The following is an 18,548-nucleotide window of genomic DNA, read 5'->3' as shown; positions in this document are numbered from 1 at the left end:
TTAAAAAATTGTTCTATTCCAATGAGAAATAAAGGAATGAAACATGTTCTTCATGTATCTAAACCATTGAGTCTTAATTGCACACGTCAATATATTCATCATCAGCGTCGCAAGATCCTTCTTGCTCAGTTTCGTTTGAATCAGCATCCGCGTGAAGAGGATAAACACCACTGATCGGAGACACAGGGTCATGTGATCCGAGAGAATCGTCCAGTAACCGAGATGTGGAATCGGAGGAAACTTCGCACGTTACTTTCACGAAGGGATGGCGTAGCTGTGGCTCTCTGCGTTGGTGCGTCGACAAATCGAGTCCTCTGGTGGCTCTAGTTGGCTGTCGCGGAACAGGTCGTCTGTGAGCGGCGAACTTATCGAGAAGTCCGAACAGTCGATGGAGGTCTTCAGTGGTCTGCGTGGCTCTGGACGAAAAAACATCGGTCGGTGGAGTTGGCCGGACATTTCGTTTTCGCGGCCTGCCTAACTTCGGAAGCAAAGACTGGCAGCTACTCTGTTGAGCGGGAACGGGATGCTTTCGTACTCTCGGAACTGAAGACATGGCTGAAGGTGCTCGGAATGCGACAGGGTTCGTCATGGCGTCGGGAATCGGAGGCAACATCGGTACCATGACCGATCCTCGCGGACAGGCATACGTGAAAGGCATAGTTGACAACAGCGTTCCAAAGAACGACGTCCCAGCGAAGTCAGACATGGGTAAGGACGGAATAGTGTCAGTAGTAGACAGGCTTGGCGTAGCGTTCTCTTGACGGATACTCTCGGGAGGTGCGGTGGTACGTTTCAGCTTTTTCTTGCAGTGTTCGTCGACATGTGGCGACGGTTTCTTCTCTGCATGTTCATCTTTGGCCGGGCCATGACGAAATTCGTCATCAAGGAGACGTTTAGCTCCAATAGCATCAGCATGTTGTTGTGGTCGGAGGACTTTGGACGCCAGCAGCCTTTTGCGGTCTTGGAACGACAGTTTGGGGACAACGCGACGACGACGGTTTTGAAACCAGACCTAGAAATACAAAATTTGAGAGAAAACATAAGTAAAAGTCATAGTTTCGTGAATAAAATGGGAGAGGCGGGCCATCGGGTTAAACCTTTTCAACATCGAGGGTCAGGATGTGACAGGCGCGTGCTCCATTCTGAGGATGCTAATGCGCACTGTAAACCGATGCATGTTCTCGTTGTATGGCCATACAAACTGGGAAACTTTCAATGTCAGGAAACCTACATGAACTCTGTCTTCTGCAACACCAGTCACACGGGCCAGTTCCTCTCTCTCACTGATGCCGGGGTAGTGGTTCGTTTCGTACGCGGTCTCTAGTCTCGCGCATGCGTAAGGGCTGAACTTAGTCCGCGAGCGGCGCTGTCTATTGGCATCTGAAGAAAAACAAAATGAAAGAACATTGATTAAAACGAAGACGAAAGGGCGTGGTAACATTAAAAAAATGCCAAAAAATCAGGATTCGGTCAAATTTTTGTCTAGGTAATTGGAATATCAGAGTTTTATCACGCAAGGGAGTTTTCATTAGATATACCAGCGACTATCATGTAATGCAGCTTTCACATTTGTAAATGACAAGGGCTGAAAATACTGTATGTATGTAACTTTTAATTGTGTTATCAATCAACCCTTACATTTTGGTAATTACTATAACAGGTAATTATATGAGATCAAAAACTTCTTTGTTATTTGTCTCTTACTCAAATTCTAATTAGAACTTACTCATTGCTTATAAACGTTTAAACATAGTAATCACAATCAAGATATATGCAGGGGTCAGTTTGCACTATTAAAATGCGGCCTTTTTAAAATCTCATGACAGGTATGAACTCATTAGTTAGCTGTCAACCTTTCGTGGCTGATACTTCTTATTTCGAAAGCAAATGGTAACACTACACATTGTAAAAAAAGACAGGTATTCAATGCAAACCCCCCAGCACGAGCTCGCGGATGATAGAGTAGCTTACAAATGTGTATATAATGATTTAATTCGGAAATTGGAATCAGGAAACAAATTTTATGAAATCGAGTTAAACTTACCGAACTGGGGCGCTTGGAGGTAGGTGACAACACTCTCGTTAGACGATGGCATTTTGGCGATTATTTTGTGGCTCCTAAGGATTTGATAACTTGATGTCGAATCTGCTAACTAAAAAATTGTCTCCATACTTTATACTGCTGCGACACGCGGTATGCAGTTCGAGCTTGCCGGCAATGATTCTGATTGGCTGCATTCATGATGGCGTCATCTGATTTGGGAAATGAAAGTATCTGATTGGTCAGCGTCTGATTACGTCAGGTCATGACCACATTCTAGGGGGTGAGAGTTTGCGGGAAAATGAAAGGGTTTCTCGACTGCCTAATTGACCCGAGCTATACTGGAAGAATCCATCTTCCTCAAAACACATAATAGGTCTAATTCATTAATTGCGTTCGCCTTTATTTCGAGGACAAAGGGAAGTGGATATAATTGTTTATGATGTCTTCTATCGTGCAGAATAAATAGAAGAAATAATTACATCTCAATTTGATACGTATTAAATGGTTTCTTGTTACAATATTGAATGTGTCCTCTGGATTATTATTTCGTAGAATTCAAATGTCTTTTTACTTAAAACTAAGTGTATTGCTTTGCCATGTTATTGTAGTTATAGAAACTTCCATTTCAGGAGAAACAATATACGTACATACAAGTAATATATTTATATGACGGTAAATCAGACAACTATAGCTTGCGAAAGAGGTTAGTCTCTGACGATTTGATGATAAAGTAATCCGAATGATGGAGTTCCCTCAGAGAGTGAATGACAGCCCCCAGCCTTCTCCACAAACGCGACCAACGAAGGGGATAGACCCATGCTTTATTCAACTTTGATTTCTTTTTTCCATTGACATGAGAAGATGTGATAAAATTAATGATAGTGCTTTTGCAATTATTGATTTAATGTCAAATTGAACGACTAGTCAGGATCTGGAACAAAACGATGCAAAGAGAGTCCTCGTTGAAAAGGTTAAATTGTGAATCTAAAAATGGCAGAATTTGCCAAGTTTCCACTAGCAAATTCATGTGCATGATAACTGCACTTTTGCATGGTATGCGACTCCATTTTATTTGCTGTCCCGCCAGTAATTACGAACGGCGTACCCCTTCAAAGGAGACTATACATGTATACAAGAGCTATTGGGTCTAGTATTAAAATCTTCATGTGACTAGTATCAACAGGGTGTCATTTCCACCTTCTTCACGTAGCTAGTGTCAGTGTACATGCCCCCGGTCTCCTTCAAGATACAACTCCAATGAGTAAGCTCCGAAGCCAAGAATGAGACAGAACACACCAATGAGATTTACCTTCGAGTCATAGTCAAACCTCAAAATCTCAAAGAAAGTCACAAACATAAAACTCCCCGCAGCAAGCGCAGTCAGAATTGTCTCGGTCAGTTTCAGCGCGGGCGATTTTGAATAGTCCGCGAGTAGAGCTGCGATTGTGCCGCCAATTGGCGACATAAGACAGAAGACCACGATCAGGCCGAAATAATGTTTCACCGATAGCTGCTGCTTGGCCTTCAGTAAACGAGACCCGAGACTGAAAGCGACTAGGATCTTGTGGAAGATTATTGCAACGAAAAGTTCCCAGAGGAGGGATTCAGTATCCTGGAAGCCTATCACCATGCCATCAAAGATTGCGTGGAGGGATAGTGCGACGAGTAGAGCGTACGTCCTGAGGAGGGAGTTCCGCCCCGGGCCGTTGTTGGACGTCTCGACGTGGTCGTGGAGGAGGTGCGCGTCGTCAATATACGCAGATTCTTCAACCGGTATGGCCTCGTACGAGCGATGGTGGCGTTTCTGGTGCTTGAAAGTCGTTGACAAACCAGTTGTCTCTTCCGCCTCAAGGTTGTCTTGTGACGTGAATGTCTCATGGTTACCGTGATTTCCGTAGGCCTGCTTCCCCTGATGATCATTTCCTTTGCAATACATCACAATCTGCTCGAGGACGACGAAAGTTATCAACCCAATTGCCACGAGGAATGGGCCAAACGGGAAGTGTGTATGGATCCCCTGCGCTTCCAAGCTCTCCGCCATCTCCTCTGTCACCTCCGGTACCATGTGCAATAGAATTAGTCCAAGGAATACACCGCCGGCAACAAAGTTAAGATAGTTTAGTATTTTCTCCGCCAATTCGATGCCATTCTCCCTGCGGCAGCATCGCAGGTTTATGCTCGCACTGATGAGCCACGGAAGCAAGGCGAACAAGAAAGGGATTACTCCGACCAGCACCAGCACAGCAACCTTCGCCGTTACATAAGACGACATGGTAAACGTTGTTTAAAACACGTCCCGTTCCGGCGTCCTTACGCAGTCAGTTCGATGTCTTCGCCTAAGTCCAGCCTTCCAATGAACTGTTGCAATGAACTGTCTTCTTTCGTCTTGTCTTCAAAGCCGTAAATGGCCGTGTCGCACCAGACTGGTTGTACGTAAGACAGCTTCCTCCGAATAGCACTTCAGATTTCCTATAAAGTTGGCCGTCGTTTCTGTGGTGACGAATTCGGGTTAGTCTGCCGTTTCTTGACTGAAAATATGGTTTCGTCTCGGAATTGCTGCTCGTCTCTAATATTTCTTCTTTCAAGCTATTGTTTGCCTAGTGACCAGTGTTAGGTTCTAATAATTGGTTGCTGGATGACGTCGTGTTATATACCAAGTGATAAATTGTCCTATTTCCAGTGTCGGGTCATACTCTTCACGTAGGTCTAGTTTTCACATATCGAATCACGCGTCAACTCTTATCTTCCCATTGTGTTTAAATAGGTCGTACATAATCAATACAGTCCTAAGGTACAAGCGTCTGGTGTATGACCAACTCGGCCTATTAATACCAACTTGGCCTGGGTTATAAATACTTGGTTTATTGACATAAGCTTTTCTTATATTTTTTTGTTTTTTGTTGGTAGGTTTACTTTGTATTCATTCCTGTTGGAAATTTGAAGAAAATTCATTGGGATTTGAAGGAGAAATCCATGAAATAACGGGGGGGCGAGTGTGTCAAATTTCCACCAGGAATGAATAAAATAGTAGGCCTATATATATAGCAACAAAAAAAAAACAATATGAGGAGAACTTATGCCGATAAACCAATGATTTATAACCCAGGCCGAGTTGGTCATAGGCCGAGTTGCCCCGTAATCAAGCGTTTCACTCCTAAGAGCATATGATTAAGAAAAATCGCTTTCAACAAACGATTTTTTACCGTAATGACTATTTTTGAAAAGCCTACGTTCTTTTTTTTCCCTTTTCAATAGTCGTCACTATTTCGGGACCAAATTGGTGGTTTCGATTCCAATCAGGCTGTCTCTCTCAGTCCGTCGGTCGATCGGTAGGTCGGTGGACTTCATGAACACATGCAAACCAAACTCTCATGTACATTTATAGGATTTATTTTAATTTTTTTACATTGCTCCTATCACACAATTACATATGCATTTTAAATAGCTCTGCTTGCTATACATGTGTGCTTATATATGTACAAATAATAGAGTACCTAACCCAAAGAATTATTAGATGCCAGTTGTATTTTACGAAAATACTGGAAGCTTGTATATAACTGGCATCAAAACTTGAACAAAAGATGCCAACACGTCTAATCAGAAACATTTGTGGTGAAAGCTCCACAGAAAACAGAGAATTTCGCCAAAAAAATTAGAGTTGCATGAGCTTGACTTCACAGTAAGAAAGTTTGATTGCGTCTTAATAATTTCCATTAATATTTTTACTTTCTGAAATTGGAGACCAGAGCTTTCACAGACAGACATTCTGACAACTCTCCTTTAGGTTGATTGTTCTCGGACAACTGGACTGGTCAGCAACAGATAATAATGGAGGTGAAGCCCAAGTTACATCAAGGCCGGCACTGAGTGTATAGTTCAGAGTTCCTGTGTAGAGGACAGTACAAATACACAGAGATATCCACTAATGTTTCTGTACTCCTTTGGATGGATGCTAAATGACCATTTATGAAATATTACAGAAACTAACTATACCGGTGCCATCTTTGCACCAACTTGCACCACCCCTCCAATGAATAGTTTATCTGCCTATAGCCTAAGAAATACACTGTCACAACAACAAGCTGCAGCCAGGTTGCGGTAGCGCAAGTTCAAATACGATCAGTATACCCCCTGGCTAACCGGTAACCACTCGTATTTGAAAACATGCTGCTGCAACCACGCTGCAGTCCATCATCTTGGCATTAGCAGATTAACATGTACACAAATAATAGCCCATCATCTCACCGTTACCGGATCTGTGTCAACGATTTTACACAAATTATAGTAACAACATCTCTATCAGTAGCCATCTGTACTGATCATAAGGTGAAGTTTTTCATTCCCCATGCATATAATATTTTTGATACTTTCTGTTTTTTTGTAGTTTTTCCCCCCAATTTCATTCCCGTAACTGATTGGTATGATTGGTACATTTCCAACATGCATAAACCAGTACATGTACTGAACATAATATCTTCATTATTAGAAGCAGCAAGCACACGGTACACAGGTAGGTATATCCAGTTGCAAAATTACGTAATGATGTCACCTCTGTTGTATTGAATCATCAACCACACAATCACGATAAAAATATACGCACCATATTACGTATTGGCTGTTCCGTTGACATATCAAGGATGCTCTTTTTATTATTCAATTTTCAGCCCTGGCGCTGCTATTTCTTATCTACAGTAAGGTATTGCTGGTATCGCTGCAGAGGAGCGCCCATCATTGTAAATGAGGTGGCAGTTAAGTGCAAGATTCTGGCGTAGGAGAACTGGAATGCTCTTTTTCGAGACGCCCTGACAACCAAACTGATGACTGTACACAATATCAACAAAAAATATACAGGAATTGCAATATAAAAGATATGTGCACACCGATTATGTCAAGAGTCCTGAAGTACTTGATTATGCCCACAAAGCAAGGCCATCAATCCGGCAATAAACGACCCTATAAGTCTAGCCATAAAACAAGCTCATCGGTCCGGCCATAAAATGAGCCCATCAGTCCGGCCATAAAGCAAACCTATCAGTCTGGCCATTCATGACACTGCAGATCACAACATATATTTTTACACACATCTTACACATCATGGTGCTGTGATTCGAAGATGATTTCAGGTTTGTATTAAATTTATCAAAGGGTCAATGAAAGATTTTATAAATTACACACAAATTATATGCATCATTGTATGTAATTTAATCATGTCTGATTTGTGCAAAGTTTTGCTTTTATAATATATTATGAAAAATGTCCCATGAACTTACGCGTACAACATGAAGAAAATATGATGGTATTGATAAGAATAATGACAGTCAGTTATGGTTCACACTCACATTACGCACAAACATTTGAGGGAGAAGCACCAACAACTTCATTTTTCATTGAGAAAAAAATCAAGCAAATTCAAACTCCACTCTTATTTTGATATAAAAAAAGTCATCCTGACACTTCTTGGTTTCCAGGAATTCAAATTCTTCAAATAAAAGTCAGTAATTGAAGATAGACTTAACACCTAATAATAATCTCCTGAATTATAACCATATATCAATCACCATCAACTGCCAAATAATCGGCACACTAGTCAATATCCGAAAGCAGATAATTTTGGATATTCTGACTTTGAAAGAATTCTCACAAGTTTTAAGTCCAGAAATCATTCAAAGTTTTTTTAGCTATGTCCATTTATATTTTCACCAAACGTATCCAAATTCCAAGAATAAGCAACGTAGTTCTTGATTGCATCCCAAATCATTGTTTAAGTAGAGATAAGGTTCAGTCGTTCTCGTGTGTCATTGGGGGAAACTCATTATCGTCGTCTAATCGTAGATTTGCTGTCGCCTCGGCCCCCACAATGTCATCCACATCTTCATATGGCTGAGATTCTGAAAGTAAAAACGTAACAACATGCAATGCCCAAATATCCATTAGCCTGGACCCTGTGTTGATTCCTTGGTCAGACTGATACCAACAGGCTCAAGCTCCTCAACATTTATCCAGGAATTTAAATTCAAACCTATTTGGTAGAACATGAGGCCGATCATTAGTCGATATAAACTGTATGGACGATTTCTTCCGACCAAGTTCCTCATATTTCTCAGGCTCTCAAATACAAATGTGCTTATCTGAAAAAAAATAATTTTGGCTCTCTGTACAACTTCATGCAGTTAGTAACCAAGGCAGGCATTAAAAAAATGACAGAGAAATCAAGTTGTGTTATTGGCACATGTTATTGTGAGATACATGACAAGGTAAAAGTTACCACATTTTAAAATTTTTATTGTTCCAAAAAATTCATTATTAGCCAAGATAGCATGAAAGTGGCCAATGGTGGTTTTGTTGTATAACAGGAAGAAGAGTCCATTGACTATGTTATTTGTTTTGTTAAAAACTATGTTCACCAAGACCTATCTTTAGATATGAAAATCAACAGAAAATTCAGGAAATTGAAGTACGACACATGGTTCACTGTGATTCGTCCCCCCAATTCCAATTCAGGACAACAACATGCTCTCAAACTCAACTATCAACTGCCTTACATTTAGCATGGAGAAGGACTTAGGTGACAGCTTTGAAGCTAATCTAATCTCATCCCCAGAAGATGCAGTAACAACAGGAAAGAAACTTGATAGACCTTTACTGGCTATGGCAAAAAAGAAGTCTGTTGGAAATTCAAGGAAAAACCAGTAGCAAATTGCTAAAGATTCGAAGGTAGCTGCTAGCTTTTAAAATAGAAGCAGCAAGATGCTAATTTGCTTAGTTTATCATCTTCTGAAAAAGGCTAATTGTCAGTTGAAAAGGAAACTTTCCCGATGAAGGTTTTTCATAACAAGGGACAGTCACCAAGCCAACGCTAGAAAGGATCAGTACAGCTAACTTAAATCAATACACTGTACATACCGACTGCCTGTTTCCAGTGCAACAAACCACCTGCAGGTAAGAATCATCCTGGAACAATTTATTAGCTCAACCAATGCGAGTCACAATCTCACTCTCCACGTTTCTACTGTAGACAGTCAGGTATCAAATTCTATTTTAGAACACCTCAAACATAACATTGAAATGTGATTTTGATTGATTTTTGACTAGTACTTCTACATCAGGCGCCAACCCACGCCGCTGTGATTGCCCGATCATAACCACCGTACGAAAACGAGGCACAGTGCTTTATACACAGTAAACAGCATTATGATATTGATACACCGGTTAAACACACTTCAAAACAAGCAGAAAGAAGTTGGTTGAAAAAGAGGAAACAATCACACTAACTGACCAGTCAAGGGTTAATACATGTAGCTGTTAATATGTTTATCTAGTCTGTGCTGGCGCATGCTAAGATTTGAAAGAACTAGCTAGATTTTTACCATTCACTTCTCTCCACCTATTCTAGTATTCACGATGCACTCAACTGACTACTCTAGCTACAAACTATGCCTACGGCCGCAACAAGCTACCAATAAACTGACTGGGACTACTGAAGAGTGTTTTTAAGATACACTTCCTGGCACTCAGACCTTATCACAAAAAATGCAATCCAATCGATACAAGTTGTCCTTAAAACAATTGACATATTTTTATGTTCAGCGAGTCATTCTGCAGTGTGACAGGGCACTATCTTTTAGTCGAATTGCACTAATAGGGTCAGTCACTTGTCATAGTACATGCATTGTGGCACTGCTGGTAAACCAAACTGCACTGCTCAATTGACACAGATGGGCAAGAATGCTAAATACATGTAGGGCAGAAAAAATGGAATGTGTCCATTAACAAGTAGATAGGTGGACTACATCCTGCAACAAATGAAAAACTGCATGAAGACAAAGAACTAAAACAATGCCTTTTCCAATGTTATATGGTACCACACACAAATCGACACATGGTACAGGCAACAACATCATGATACATGTATTTATTTAACTTTGCAGGGTATAAATGAAAATAATTGAAACTCACAAATTGAACAAATCATAAAATTACATGAGCCCAATAATACAACGTATGTACAAAGGTAGAGTATCCAAAAATTCCTTCACAAAAATAAATGGTACTCGAATGCTTAGAGGGGAGGGTTACGGTATCTAGGATAACAGCAAAGATACCAACATGTAATTCAAGAAAAGAAATAACAAATAAACATTGTTTTCAAAATAAGAATTTTGGTCATTAAACTATAAACTTTTGCAATTATTGTGTTTTAGCATGGTTTCTACGAAATGTGCAAGTCTGAAGAAGTAAATGCCACCCCAAGTTTTATAATATTTTATATTCCCTACTTAATCAGAGCTGGGTCAGAGGGCATAAAATTACAAAATCTTGGTCACATTTCAAAGGTGTTTATTAAAGTGGTTAGCACTGGCACAATAAGTAAGTGATTAGATGTAAGAACTAACAAAGGTATTTACCATCTTATAAAATGTTTCATACAAACCTACAGCAGCTTCACCAACCCCAAACCAACTCATTAACACACCTAGAATCGTTTGAAGTCATAAGCAACCCCCAATATCAAATCTCCCCATTCACCTCAGTAGATTTTTGAAGATTATAAGCCATCTGAGATCAGTAGCATCAAACTGGAAAATTTCTACTTGCATGAGTCTGGGAGTCAAGACAGACTGAGGAGAGACAAAGGCCGAGAGAAAAGCAAAGACTATTTAAAATCTACCCAGACTCCACATGCAAGGGATACTGGTGAAGGAGTGACTGGATACTCTACCTGTAAAAACGTCCTCCCAAGGGTCACTCTGCGGACCCTGCTCCTCTCCGTGCCTAAGTGCTGCAGCATAGGTGTGGCCACTCCTGTGGGATAAGCTAGGGGACTGCTTACCTGGTGGTGTGCCCTGATGGCTGGGACTAGCGTCAGGACGTTTGACCGTTGCAGCGTAGCTTGTACCAGCAGTTAGTGGTTTGTCATGGGATGGGTTCGGTTCAGTTGCAGGTACGTCTTGTCTTCCATCCAACCTGAATATGGCACAATAGTTGAATTAAAAAGAAAAACACACTTGCCAGGTTCAAATTCAGAGGTCAGGCATAAAACTCATTTACTTGCGGCTGTAAGAATAAGGCTTCTTGTATACGATATCGTGAAATATCACCTTTAAGCGCTCGCCTTATATATTCATTTACATCAATGATATGGCGTTACTGGGACAGGAATGACAATCACACGTCTACACTCACCTGTGTTGTTTGACCAATGTGCACTCTCCCCCATCCCCTGGATCCACATTGTAAACATATAAATAGCCATCCTGCGATGCCACCAGCAGCCGTGGAACTTTTTGAATCCTGGATGAAGAGATCAATCAAAAGTTACACACAGGTAGATTATCTACAAGCCTTTATCGCTTTCAGCTCTAAAGTCGGCAGGCATTATTGAGACCCCCGATTGTATTCAATTTATTTCAACAGTTTCTATATCTGAATCTATTCCCTTTGGTGTGTGGTTTGGAAAAGAAAGAATTCTGCGCAATTTTTAATTAGATATAGTACTTCCAGTGGACAGACAGCTCTGAGCATAGCCCTGGATTCAGAAGATAAGTAAACATGGTATTGTAGATGCAGTCTTTCTCATATTATGAGTAAATGTAATAGCTGTAGCATCCCAGCTTGTTTGGCTTCAAGGGAACCATGTTAGAAAACAATACCAAACTTACATGGCTAGAGAACAGACATTTTTCAAGCCTGATCCTGGTAGCCTAGCAGTAGAAAACGCTCGGTCTTGGTTCAGCATATCAGATACCTGACTAGGTAAATAACTGGCAGACGACTTAAGGGCTTGATTGAAGTAGCCCATCCAACCCTGAGGCTCCTCTGAAGTCCTGCTAAAATAGAAAATTTCTTTTCATTTAAAAAAAACTTTCCATCTAGAACACAATGGAGGTACCATCCAACCTATACAAAACAAGTACATGTGACTCAGCAGCCACATGTACTGTAACACTTTGTGTAACTACAAACTAGGTTATACAAACATACATGTAGCTACCGGCATGGCCAGTTTTTGATATGACCCTATGGGTCCAAGGCAGGACAACTACAAGTAACTCATTGTTCCAATAGATTGTTGACACAACACCAATTGATAAGTGACAATGAATCAGCTTACACTTATCTTACGCTGTAAATGATCATATCGTTTATTTTCTTTTACAATGCATAAAACTTGGACACTTGAAGAATCCCGATATGGCAGGTCAATGTTACAGATGACTATCAGGGCATATAAGTAGACTACCGGTACAAGTATAGTGAAATAGAACAAACATCACTTAGAGCTCTCTATAGGATTTATGCATGTCATTGCATTGGTATTAACCATATTACCCAGTCCTAAAGTAGTACTACTGTTCTATTCCTACCTTTCTTTGGGCACTTCCAATTTGAATATATGCACTGTCTCCGTGTTACTTGAGGCACACAGGAATTGAGAATCACTACTAAATGCTAGCGAGTAGATTTGTGCACATCTGAAATTCAAAAGAGCATCATGACATTACTGCAGGGCGAGGTTGTTCAACTAACTAGTTAGTCAATAACTCTGAGTTCTCCACAGGGTTTTCTCAAGGTAGGGTCGTACCCTCGACCTTGACATTCAAGAATTTTTGCCAGGGTGCACCACAAGGTATGGTGGCCAGCAATTAAAGGTAGGGCGGTCCTATAGAAACCCTTTACAAAATCTAGACCAAGGTTGAAAGTTAAAGTTAAAGTTTAGGGTTTATAGTCTGATATTAACTACGATATAGGTTATCATCCGACTTTACACTTTAACCCCAGTCTGTCCTGAAACCTTTCAGTAGACCTCAGATGAGCTACTCAACCAGCGCTACAATCTGAGCATTTCTGACCGGTACCCATTTATACACCTGGGTGCAGAGAGGCAAGTAAGACAGAGAGACCAGCCTACAGTCTCACACCGACAGTGGGGATCGAACCCGGGACCTCTTGACCGCTGGTCGAGAGTCCAAGCCACTACACCACAGCGGCTCCTTAGGTTGGGTGGCTGCTTCCAAGGTAGGGTGGGCCACCATGACAAATGGCCTTGTTGAGAACACTGCTAACCTGACGTTAACCTTAACTTGACCATATGTCTTATGGGCTTAACTGGAGGAGAGCCTGGAATTGTAGTTCCTTTAAGCCATGCCGGTTCATCCAGGAATACAATCATGGGTTCTCCCCGGAATCGTACCAGGGCCCTACTGCGTGGTACTGTATCAAGCAGAGTTAACCACTAGGCTATGAGGCTTCCACAAGGCAATCAATCCAAGCCTGGTCATACCTTTTTACTCCTCTTCTAAACTCAAACAACTTTTGACCCTCTGGTACAGAGAACACTCTTATCACAGTACCCTGAAAAAGACGAAAATGTTAAACAGACAAATTTCAAATTCAATCTTTGGGGTATGAACATTTTCACAAAAACACCCCGACTGTAAACACTCAGCAGGTTTTAATTTGTTTAAAAGGTCGTTAGGTTGAGGATTATGACTCGGTGACCCCTGGCTACAACATACCAAAGTATACTATAGTGTCTGTCCGGATGAGCATGATTATGTTTACCTTTTCTGATGCTGTAGCTATCATTGTTCCCTTCATATTAAAAGCCATTGCTGCTAAGGGGTTGTCATGAGCAGGGATCATGGCAACTGCCCGCTGGAAGTCAAGAAGTAAACAGAGTTAGGAAATGTCTATCGGTCACTTTTCAAAGCCAATAACTACTTTTAAGTCGGGATTTTACATTCTACATGTATGCAAAAAATTTAACATCAGCGTGACTGACAAAGTAAATTTTGCTACTAAACCGATAAACTCAAGTCAGAATTAAACATTCTCAAACACTTGTTTTGTCATTCCCATTTTCCACGAAACTATGAATAAAATTATTTAGTTCTGAAGTCTGTATGATAATCCGATGACAGAAGGCCTAAAGCTTGAAGGGGAAACAAAAGTAAACAGCTTGCATTCATATTTCAATTCATTTTTAACAATTAATGCACATGTGGTAAAATAAGTGGGGTCATACAACTTTGTATGCAAAAGTCAACTGAACAACTGAATTTATAGGAAATTTTGAGATTTACTGCAAGTCGATTTGTGATTCACCTGTATCAATATGGGAATCCTATCCCCATGTACATGATGTACATGGGATGAATCAGCAACCCAAACCCAATGTAAATCAAGTTTTGACAAACCTGTGTTTTTTTAATACTAGGCGAGAGATGTCTATTGTGACCAGTGTTCTCCACAAGGCCATTTGTCAGGAGAGCCCACCCTACCTTGGAAGCAACCACCCTACCTTGCTCTAGAATTTTGTTAAGGGTTTCTATAGGGCCACCCTTACTTAAATTTCTGGCCACCCTACCTTGTGTTGCACACTGGCAAAACTTCTTGAATATGAAGGGTACTACCCTACTTGGAGAAAACCCTGTGGAAAACCCTGATTCATGATTGTCTTATATTACAGTACAACCTCTCTATTGCGGACACCCATGGGACTGGGCCCAGGTGTCCGCAATAGAGGTGTCCGCAATAGAGAGGTTATGCCAAATCGTCCGATAGGTGGATTTGAAGTTCCCGCCTTGCAGGTCTTGGTTTTCTCTGTGTCGACATCTAGCGTAGAAACTTTAAACCTGTTGGCTGATCGGTATTTGCTTGTGATGTTGCGTTGAATGACGTGAGCTACTTTGGAACTCAGAGCGTGAATAATCTCTCTAGTAAAAGGTGCCCCTTTTATTGCAAAATCTCCTCGACATGTGATAATGTGTCAAAAAACACCATAATTTCTGTCCATCAGCCACCTTTGATAAATAATTATTTTTTTCTAATTTCTCTACTAACGCATATTCACCGCAACACTGACAAAACCGCGTGGATTTATGAGTGTCCGTAGACACAAAAGGCCTATGTGATTATTTGAAAAGATGAGTAAACAAATGCCACGGCTTAATTAGGATACAAAAACACAATGCCATGGGGTAATTACGTTGATTAATTGCGCGAATATCACACCTGTCGGGCCTACTTGACTCTCCAAGCGCAAGCGGGAAGCCATTGTTTTTGCCTACTGTCCGTAATTGGGAGGGAATTGGACCAAAAATTGGCTATCGCCCTGTCCGCAATTCGGAATAGAGAGGTGTCCGCCGTACAGAGGTTTTTGTTATTGGAAATGACTTAGAAAAAATCGGGACTGGCCGGACGTGTCCGTTATGTAGAGGTGTCCGCCTGGCAGAGGTGTCCGCAGAGGGAGGTTCTACTGTAGTTCTTTTTGAAGAGTTGGAGTAAATGTCGTCTCATTCACCGACTCCACTTACCAGGTTGACCGCATCAAATACTTGCACTTCACCAATCTGATTGCTTCCAGGGTAAGCCAAATAGCAGTTGTCATTATTCGTGGATAGGGCGCATAGTCCAGGCGGATTAGGGGGTGTATCTCGGATGGTGTGCAAGACTTTCATGTCACGAATGTTGTGAATGTAGAGGCTCTCCTCTAGACACACCACCAATCGCTGAAAGACAGACAGAAAGGAATTAACTTTTAAAGTGACAATTTCAACATTTCTCTAAGATGAGTTCAAATTAAGGGAAATGAGAACACTGTCACCAAGGGCGAAAACCAAGTGTCTCCATAAGTGATGGGTTTCATTGTAATCTAATTTTATGCACCTAACAAGCCTAATAAGATAAGAACATGACGTACCAGTCGGTTCAACCGAACTGCGAGGATGGTGTTGGAATAACTGTAATTGCATATTTCTGTGCCTTTCTTGAAGTGACACACTTTCAATTTTCTCGGCGACGAGAGGCTGACTATAGCCACAAGACTACTGGAGAACAGCCTCTCCACAGTGTTTATGTCTTCACTATCTGAAGAAAAGAATAAAAAATTGCATTACAAGTTGGCAAGAAGTGGTGCAACCTTGTGTTATGGTTCATCAGCACCCATCTGCTATCCATCCATTAACCACTCTCGGCGTTTCAACCATTCAGTGACAGGGCCAAACATCTCAACCACAACTACATTAAAAAGGAAATGCCCTGTACAGACTTCTGGATGGGTGGACATCTATTACAAATGTAGTTTGGTGTACAATGTTTTTTTTTCATCCTTTACAAAAAGTTGGCTTGTATGTGGGCTACTTATACTATAGCGGCTCTTCGCTTCTGCATGTGTGTCCATAATTTTTTCTCTAGGATTCATTATTTCGTAAGATGAAAAGGTTGCCAGACGTCTTTTCTCAGTCACCCATCCACAGATTCACCAACCGCTCTAGGCACTGATGGGTGACAGGGCCAGACCTGTCAAGCACAGCCCCATAAAGGAAATTCCCTCCACAAACTGGATAGCTGGAAGTCTCTACTACGATACACCCCATGTAGAATCTTCACACATCCACACGAATAGGGCCTACAGTAATCGTAATATGCTATGGTTTAGCATACCTGGCCAAGGGGATATTCAACTTAAATAGGGATCGTTTATGAATACATTGATTGTGAAGGTGTATGAAAAATTTTATCAATCATCGATTATACTACAAGAAGTGACTAAAATGAAACAACATGCTATATATATGTATGATGTATTTCTGTTGCAATACAGGCCATTCAAGCACTAAATGGTTGCACCTGGTGGTGTTGTGGTAAATCCATCAAAGGTCAACCCTCCCACTGACAACTTGACAAAGGGGAAATGACATGTTTCCAAGTTAGCTGCTCAGCTGCTGACAAAGTTAGGTTCGTTTTTAAGACATCATTGAGATCTTCCTGCTTGCAACCTGTGCCCTCCTGTGAATGGAACAACAACCACACCCAATACCCATCAAGAAAGAGCCCAAGCAATGTCTTGACTCACAATTTTGTACCACAACTTGTTTCCAATTTTGTGATTACCTTTAAATGTGTGGCGTTATTATGAGGTGAGAAAAACAGCAACAGAAGACAATGACATATGCTTTTACAGCTAACAGGGCAAAAATTACTAGGCATTTGACCATAAACATTTCAAGTAGATATAAAATGCGATGATCAAAGTTATGTTTTATAGTTTTAGAGGCAGAGGGTGAGGGTTGGCTACATATCACAGCTTTCTTGTCCCCAGGGACGCTACCAAAACTGGTGTGACGTAGCCGACGAACCACCTGTTAGATGACTTGCACGACGTAATGGCGGGCCGTGTCAGAAAACGCAACAGAGCCACTTTGCTTGCGACGTCACCAACGATGTGGATGTTTTGTTTTCTGGCCCCCTCTGCCATTACATCATGCATGTCACCTATATTTCCCTGTGGAACTTTGTTTATATTACTATTTCAAACAGGAACCAAAACAATGTTCGACGATGCTGATCTCACGATCTGTCGTGCAGGCCTTCACATGATAGATGCATTTTCAGCTTGTCTGCTTGTTGTTTGTTGACCTTAGGACAGCGTTGGTTCAATGGAACTGACAAAGCAGATGTAACAACACCATGAACATTGGATGGGGCAGGGATAATCCTGGGAAGGAGTGTGATAAACAAGGGAAGAGCAAGAGGTCAAGTTCTTTTTCGTCCCCTTTCCTCTTCTTGATCCTCAAAACTCACCATTGTCATAAATCGCATCTAACTTCTCGATAGAACTGAGGGAGAATAACTTGTACCCAGTTTTTGTCCCAACAGCTAAAGACCTGAAAATACACAGAAGTTTTAGCTTCGAAAATTTGGTGTTGACATTTTGCGATTGCGATTTGTGTTGAAATCGAATGACGGGTTTTCGGAGAAAAATCTTACGTGCAATCCTGGTTAAAATTCACGAATAGTAGATCGGATGGGGGATCAGGAGACTGGCTTGCAAGGTTCATTAGGCCTGTTAAGCCCTGCTCAATATTGGTGTATAAATACTCCGTGTTTATGGGGTAATTTAGTGGTTATTATCGACTTATTTTCGCTACAGACTTCATATTGTGTAGCTTTGTACTTCAGCTGATCACCACTGAGCATGCGCCCTGACCCGACGGTATTTTGTAAGGTCTATTTTGGTTGGTTATGCACTGCGGCTACGTCACCAGATGTTTGGAATTGTAGTTTAAGCTAAAAAATTAAGATGGCGCTGCGGTTTTACAGTGGTGTTCAAGAGTGAAGTCCCCCGTTTTATGGCAACACACAAACTCAACTCAATTTTAGTCGCAATATCTTTTTCTATATCAATATTCTCCAGGGTGGTAATGAAAGTTTAAGAGTGCCTGCCATTCTGTACACCTTGGAAGCAGTGGACCGGCGTCGTCCTTCACTCTAACATACCCCTTCTAATACTCGTTCTCTGATTGCAGACACACTAAGTTTTCTGTTTGTCGGTGGCTCTAACGATGAAAATGTCCGAGATGATAGACGGCCTTCATTCCCTCCCATTTCTCACGTCACTTCTAAATATCAATGAACATGTTTCACTTTATGCTTATTCCTGTGAAAAGTCACAATATGATGAGCAACAGCAAATCATGCAGATGACCAAATAAAAGACTTA

General features: G+C 41.1%; 3 protein-coding genes across 6 annotated transcripts; all 3 read right to left on the bottom strand.

Moving 5' to 3' along the window:
• Window positions 1-73: 73 nt before the first annotated feature.
• LOC135486796 (pituitary homeobox x-like) lies at window positions 74-2,096 on the bottom strand. Its single transcript, XM_064769929.1, has 3 exons — window positions 2,045-2,096; window positions 1,232-1,380; window positions 74-1,012 (listed from the first exon to the last, which is right to left on the bottom strand). Exons 1-3 carry the CDS (start codon window positions 2,094-2,096, stop codon window positions 74-76), a joined length of 1,140 nt encoding a protein of 379 aa, XP_064625999.1.
• A 712-nt stretch (window positions 2,097-2,808) lies between these two features.
• On the bottom strand, window positions 2,809-4,316 carry LOC135486722 (zinc transporter ZIP1-like). The gene has a single exon (XM_064769831.1). The coding sequence runs from the start codon at window positions 4,314-4,316 to the stop codon at window positions 3,261-3,263; it is 1,056 nt and encodes a 351-aa protein (XP_064625901.1). The 3' UTR covers window positions 2,809-3,260.
• A 1,097-nt stretch (window positions 4,317-5,413) lies between these two features.
• LOC135492145 (WD repeat domain phosphoinositide-interacting protein 2-like) lies at window positions 5,414-18,004 on the bottom strand. Of its 4 annotated transcripts, XM_064778376.1 has the most exons (12): window positions 17,816-18,004; window positions 17,630-17,712; window positions 15,747-15,913; window positions 15,361-15,555; window positions 13,607-13,699; window positions 13,326-13,396; window positions 12,409-12,516; window positions 11,704-11,871; window positions 11,228-11,335; window positions 10,875-11,008; window positions 8,948-8,977; window positions 5,414-7,932 (listed from the first exon to the last, which is right to left on the bottom strand). In XM_064778376.1, the coding sequence occupies exons 1-12, from the start codon at window positions 17,884-17,886 to the stop codon at window positions 7,823-7,825; spliced, it is 1,338 nt and encodes a 445-aa protein (XP_064634446.1). In that variant the 5' UTR covers window positions 17,887-18,004; the 3' UTR covers window positions 5,414-7,822. The 4 variants fall into 4 exon arrangements, with proteins under 4 accessions (XP_064634446.1, XP_064634428.1, XP_064634457.1 ...); XM_064778358.1 differs by lacking the exon at window positions 8,948-8,977 and having other exon boundaries at window positions 10,764-11,008; XM_064778387.1 differs by lacking the exon at window positions 8,948-8,977.
• Between the last annotated feature and the right edge of the window lie 544 nt (window positions 18,005-18,548).

This window comes from Lineus longissimus, chromosome 1 (genome assembly GCF_910592395.1).
Source record: "Lineus longissimus chromosome 1, tnLinLong1.2, whole genome shotgun sequence".
In the NCBI taxonomy this organism is placed as follows: domain Eukaryota; kingdom Metazoa; phylum Nemertea; class Pilidiophora; order Heteronemertea; family Lineidae; genus Lineus; species Lineus longissimus.
Note: the sequence above shows the minus strand (reverse complement) of the source record. Positions and strands in the feature narration are given on the sequence as shown.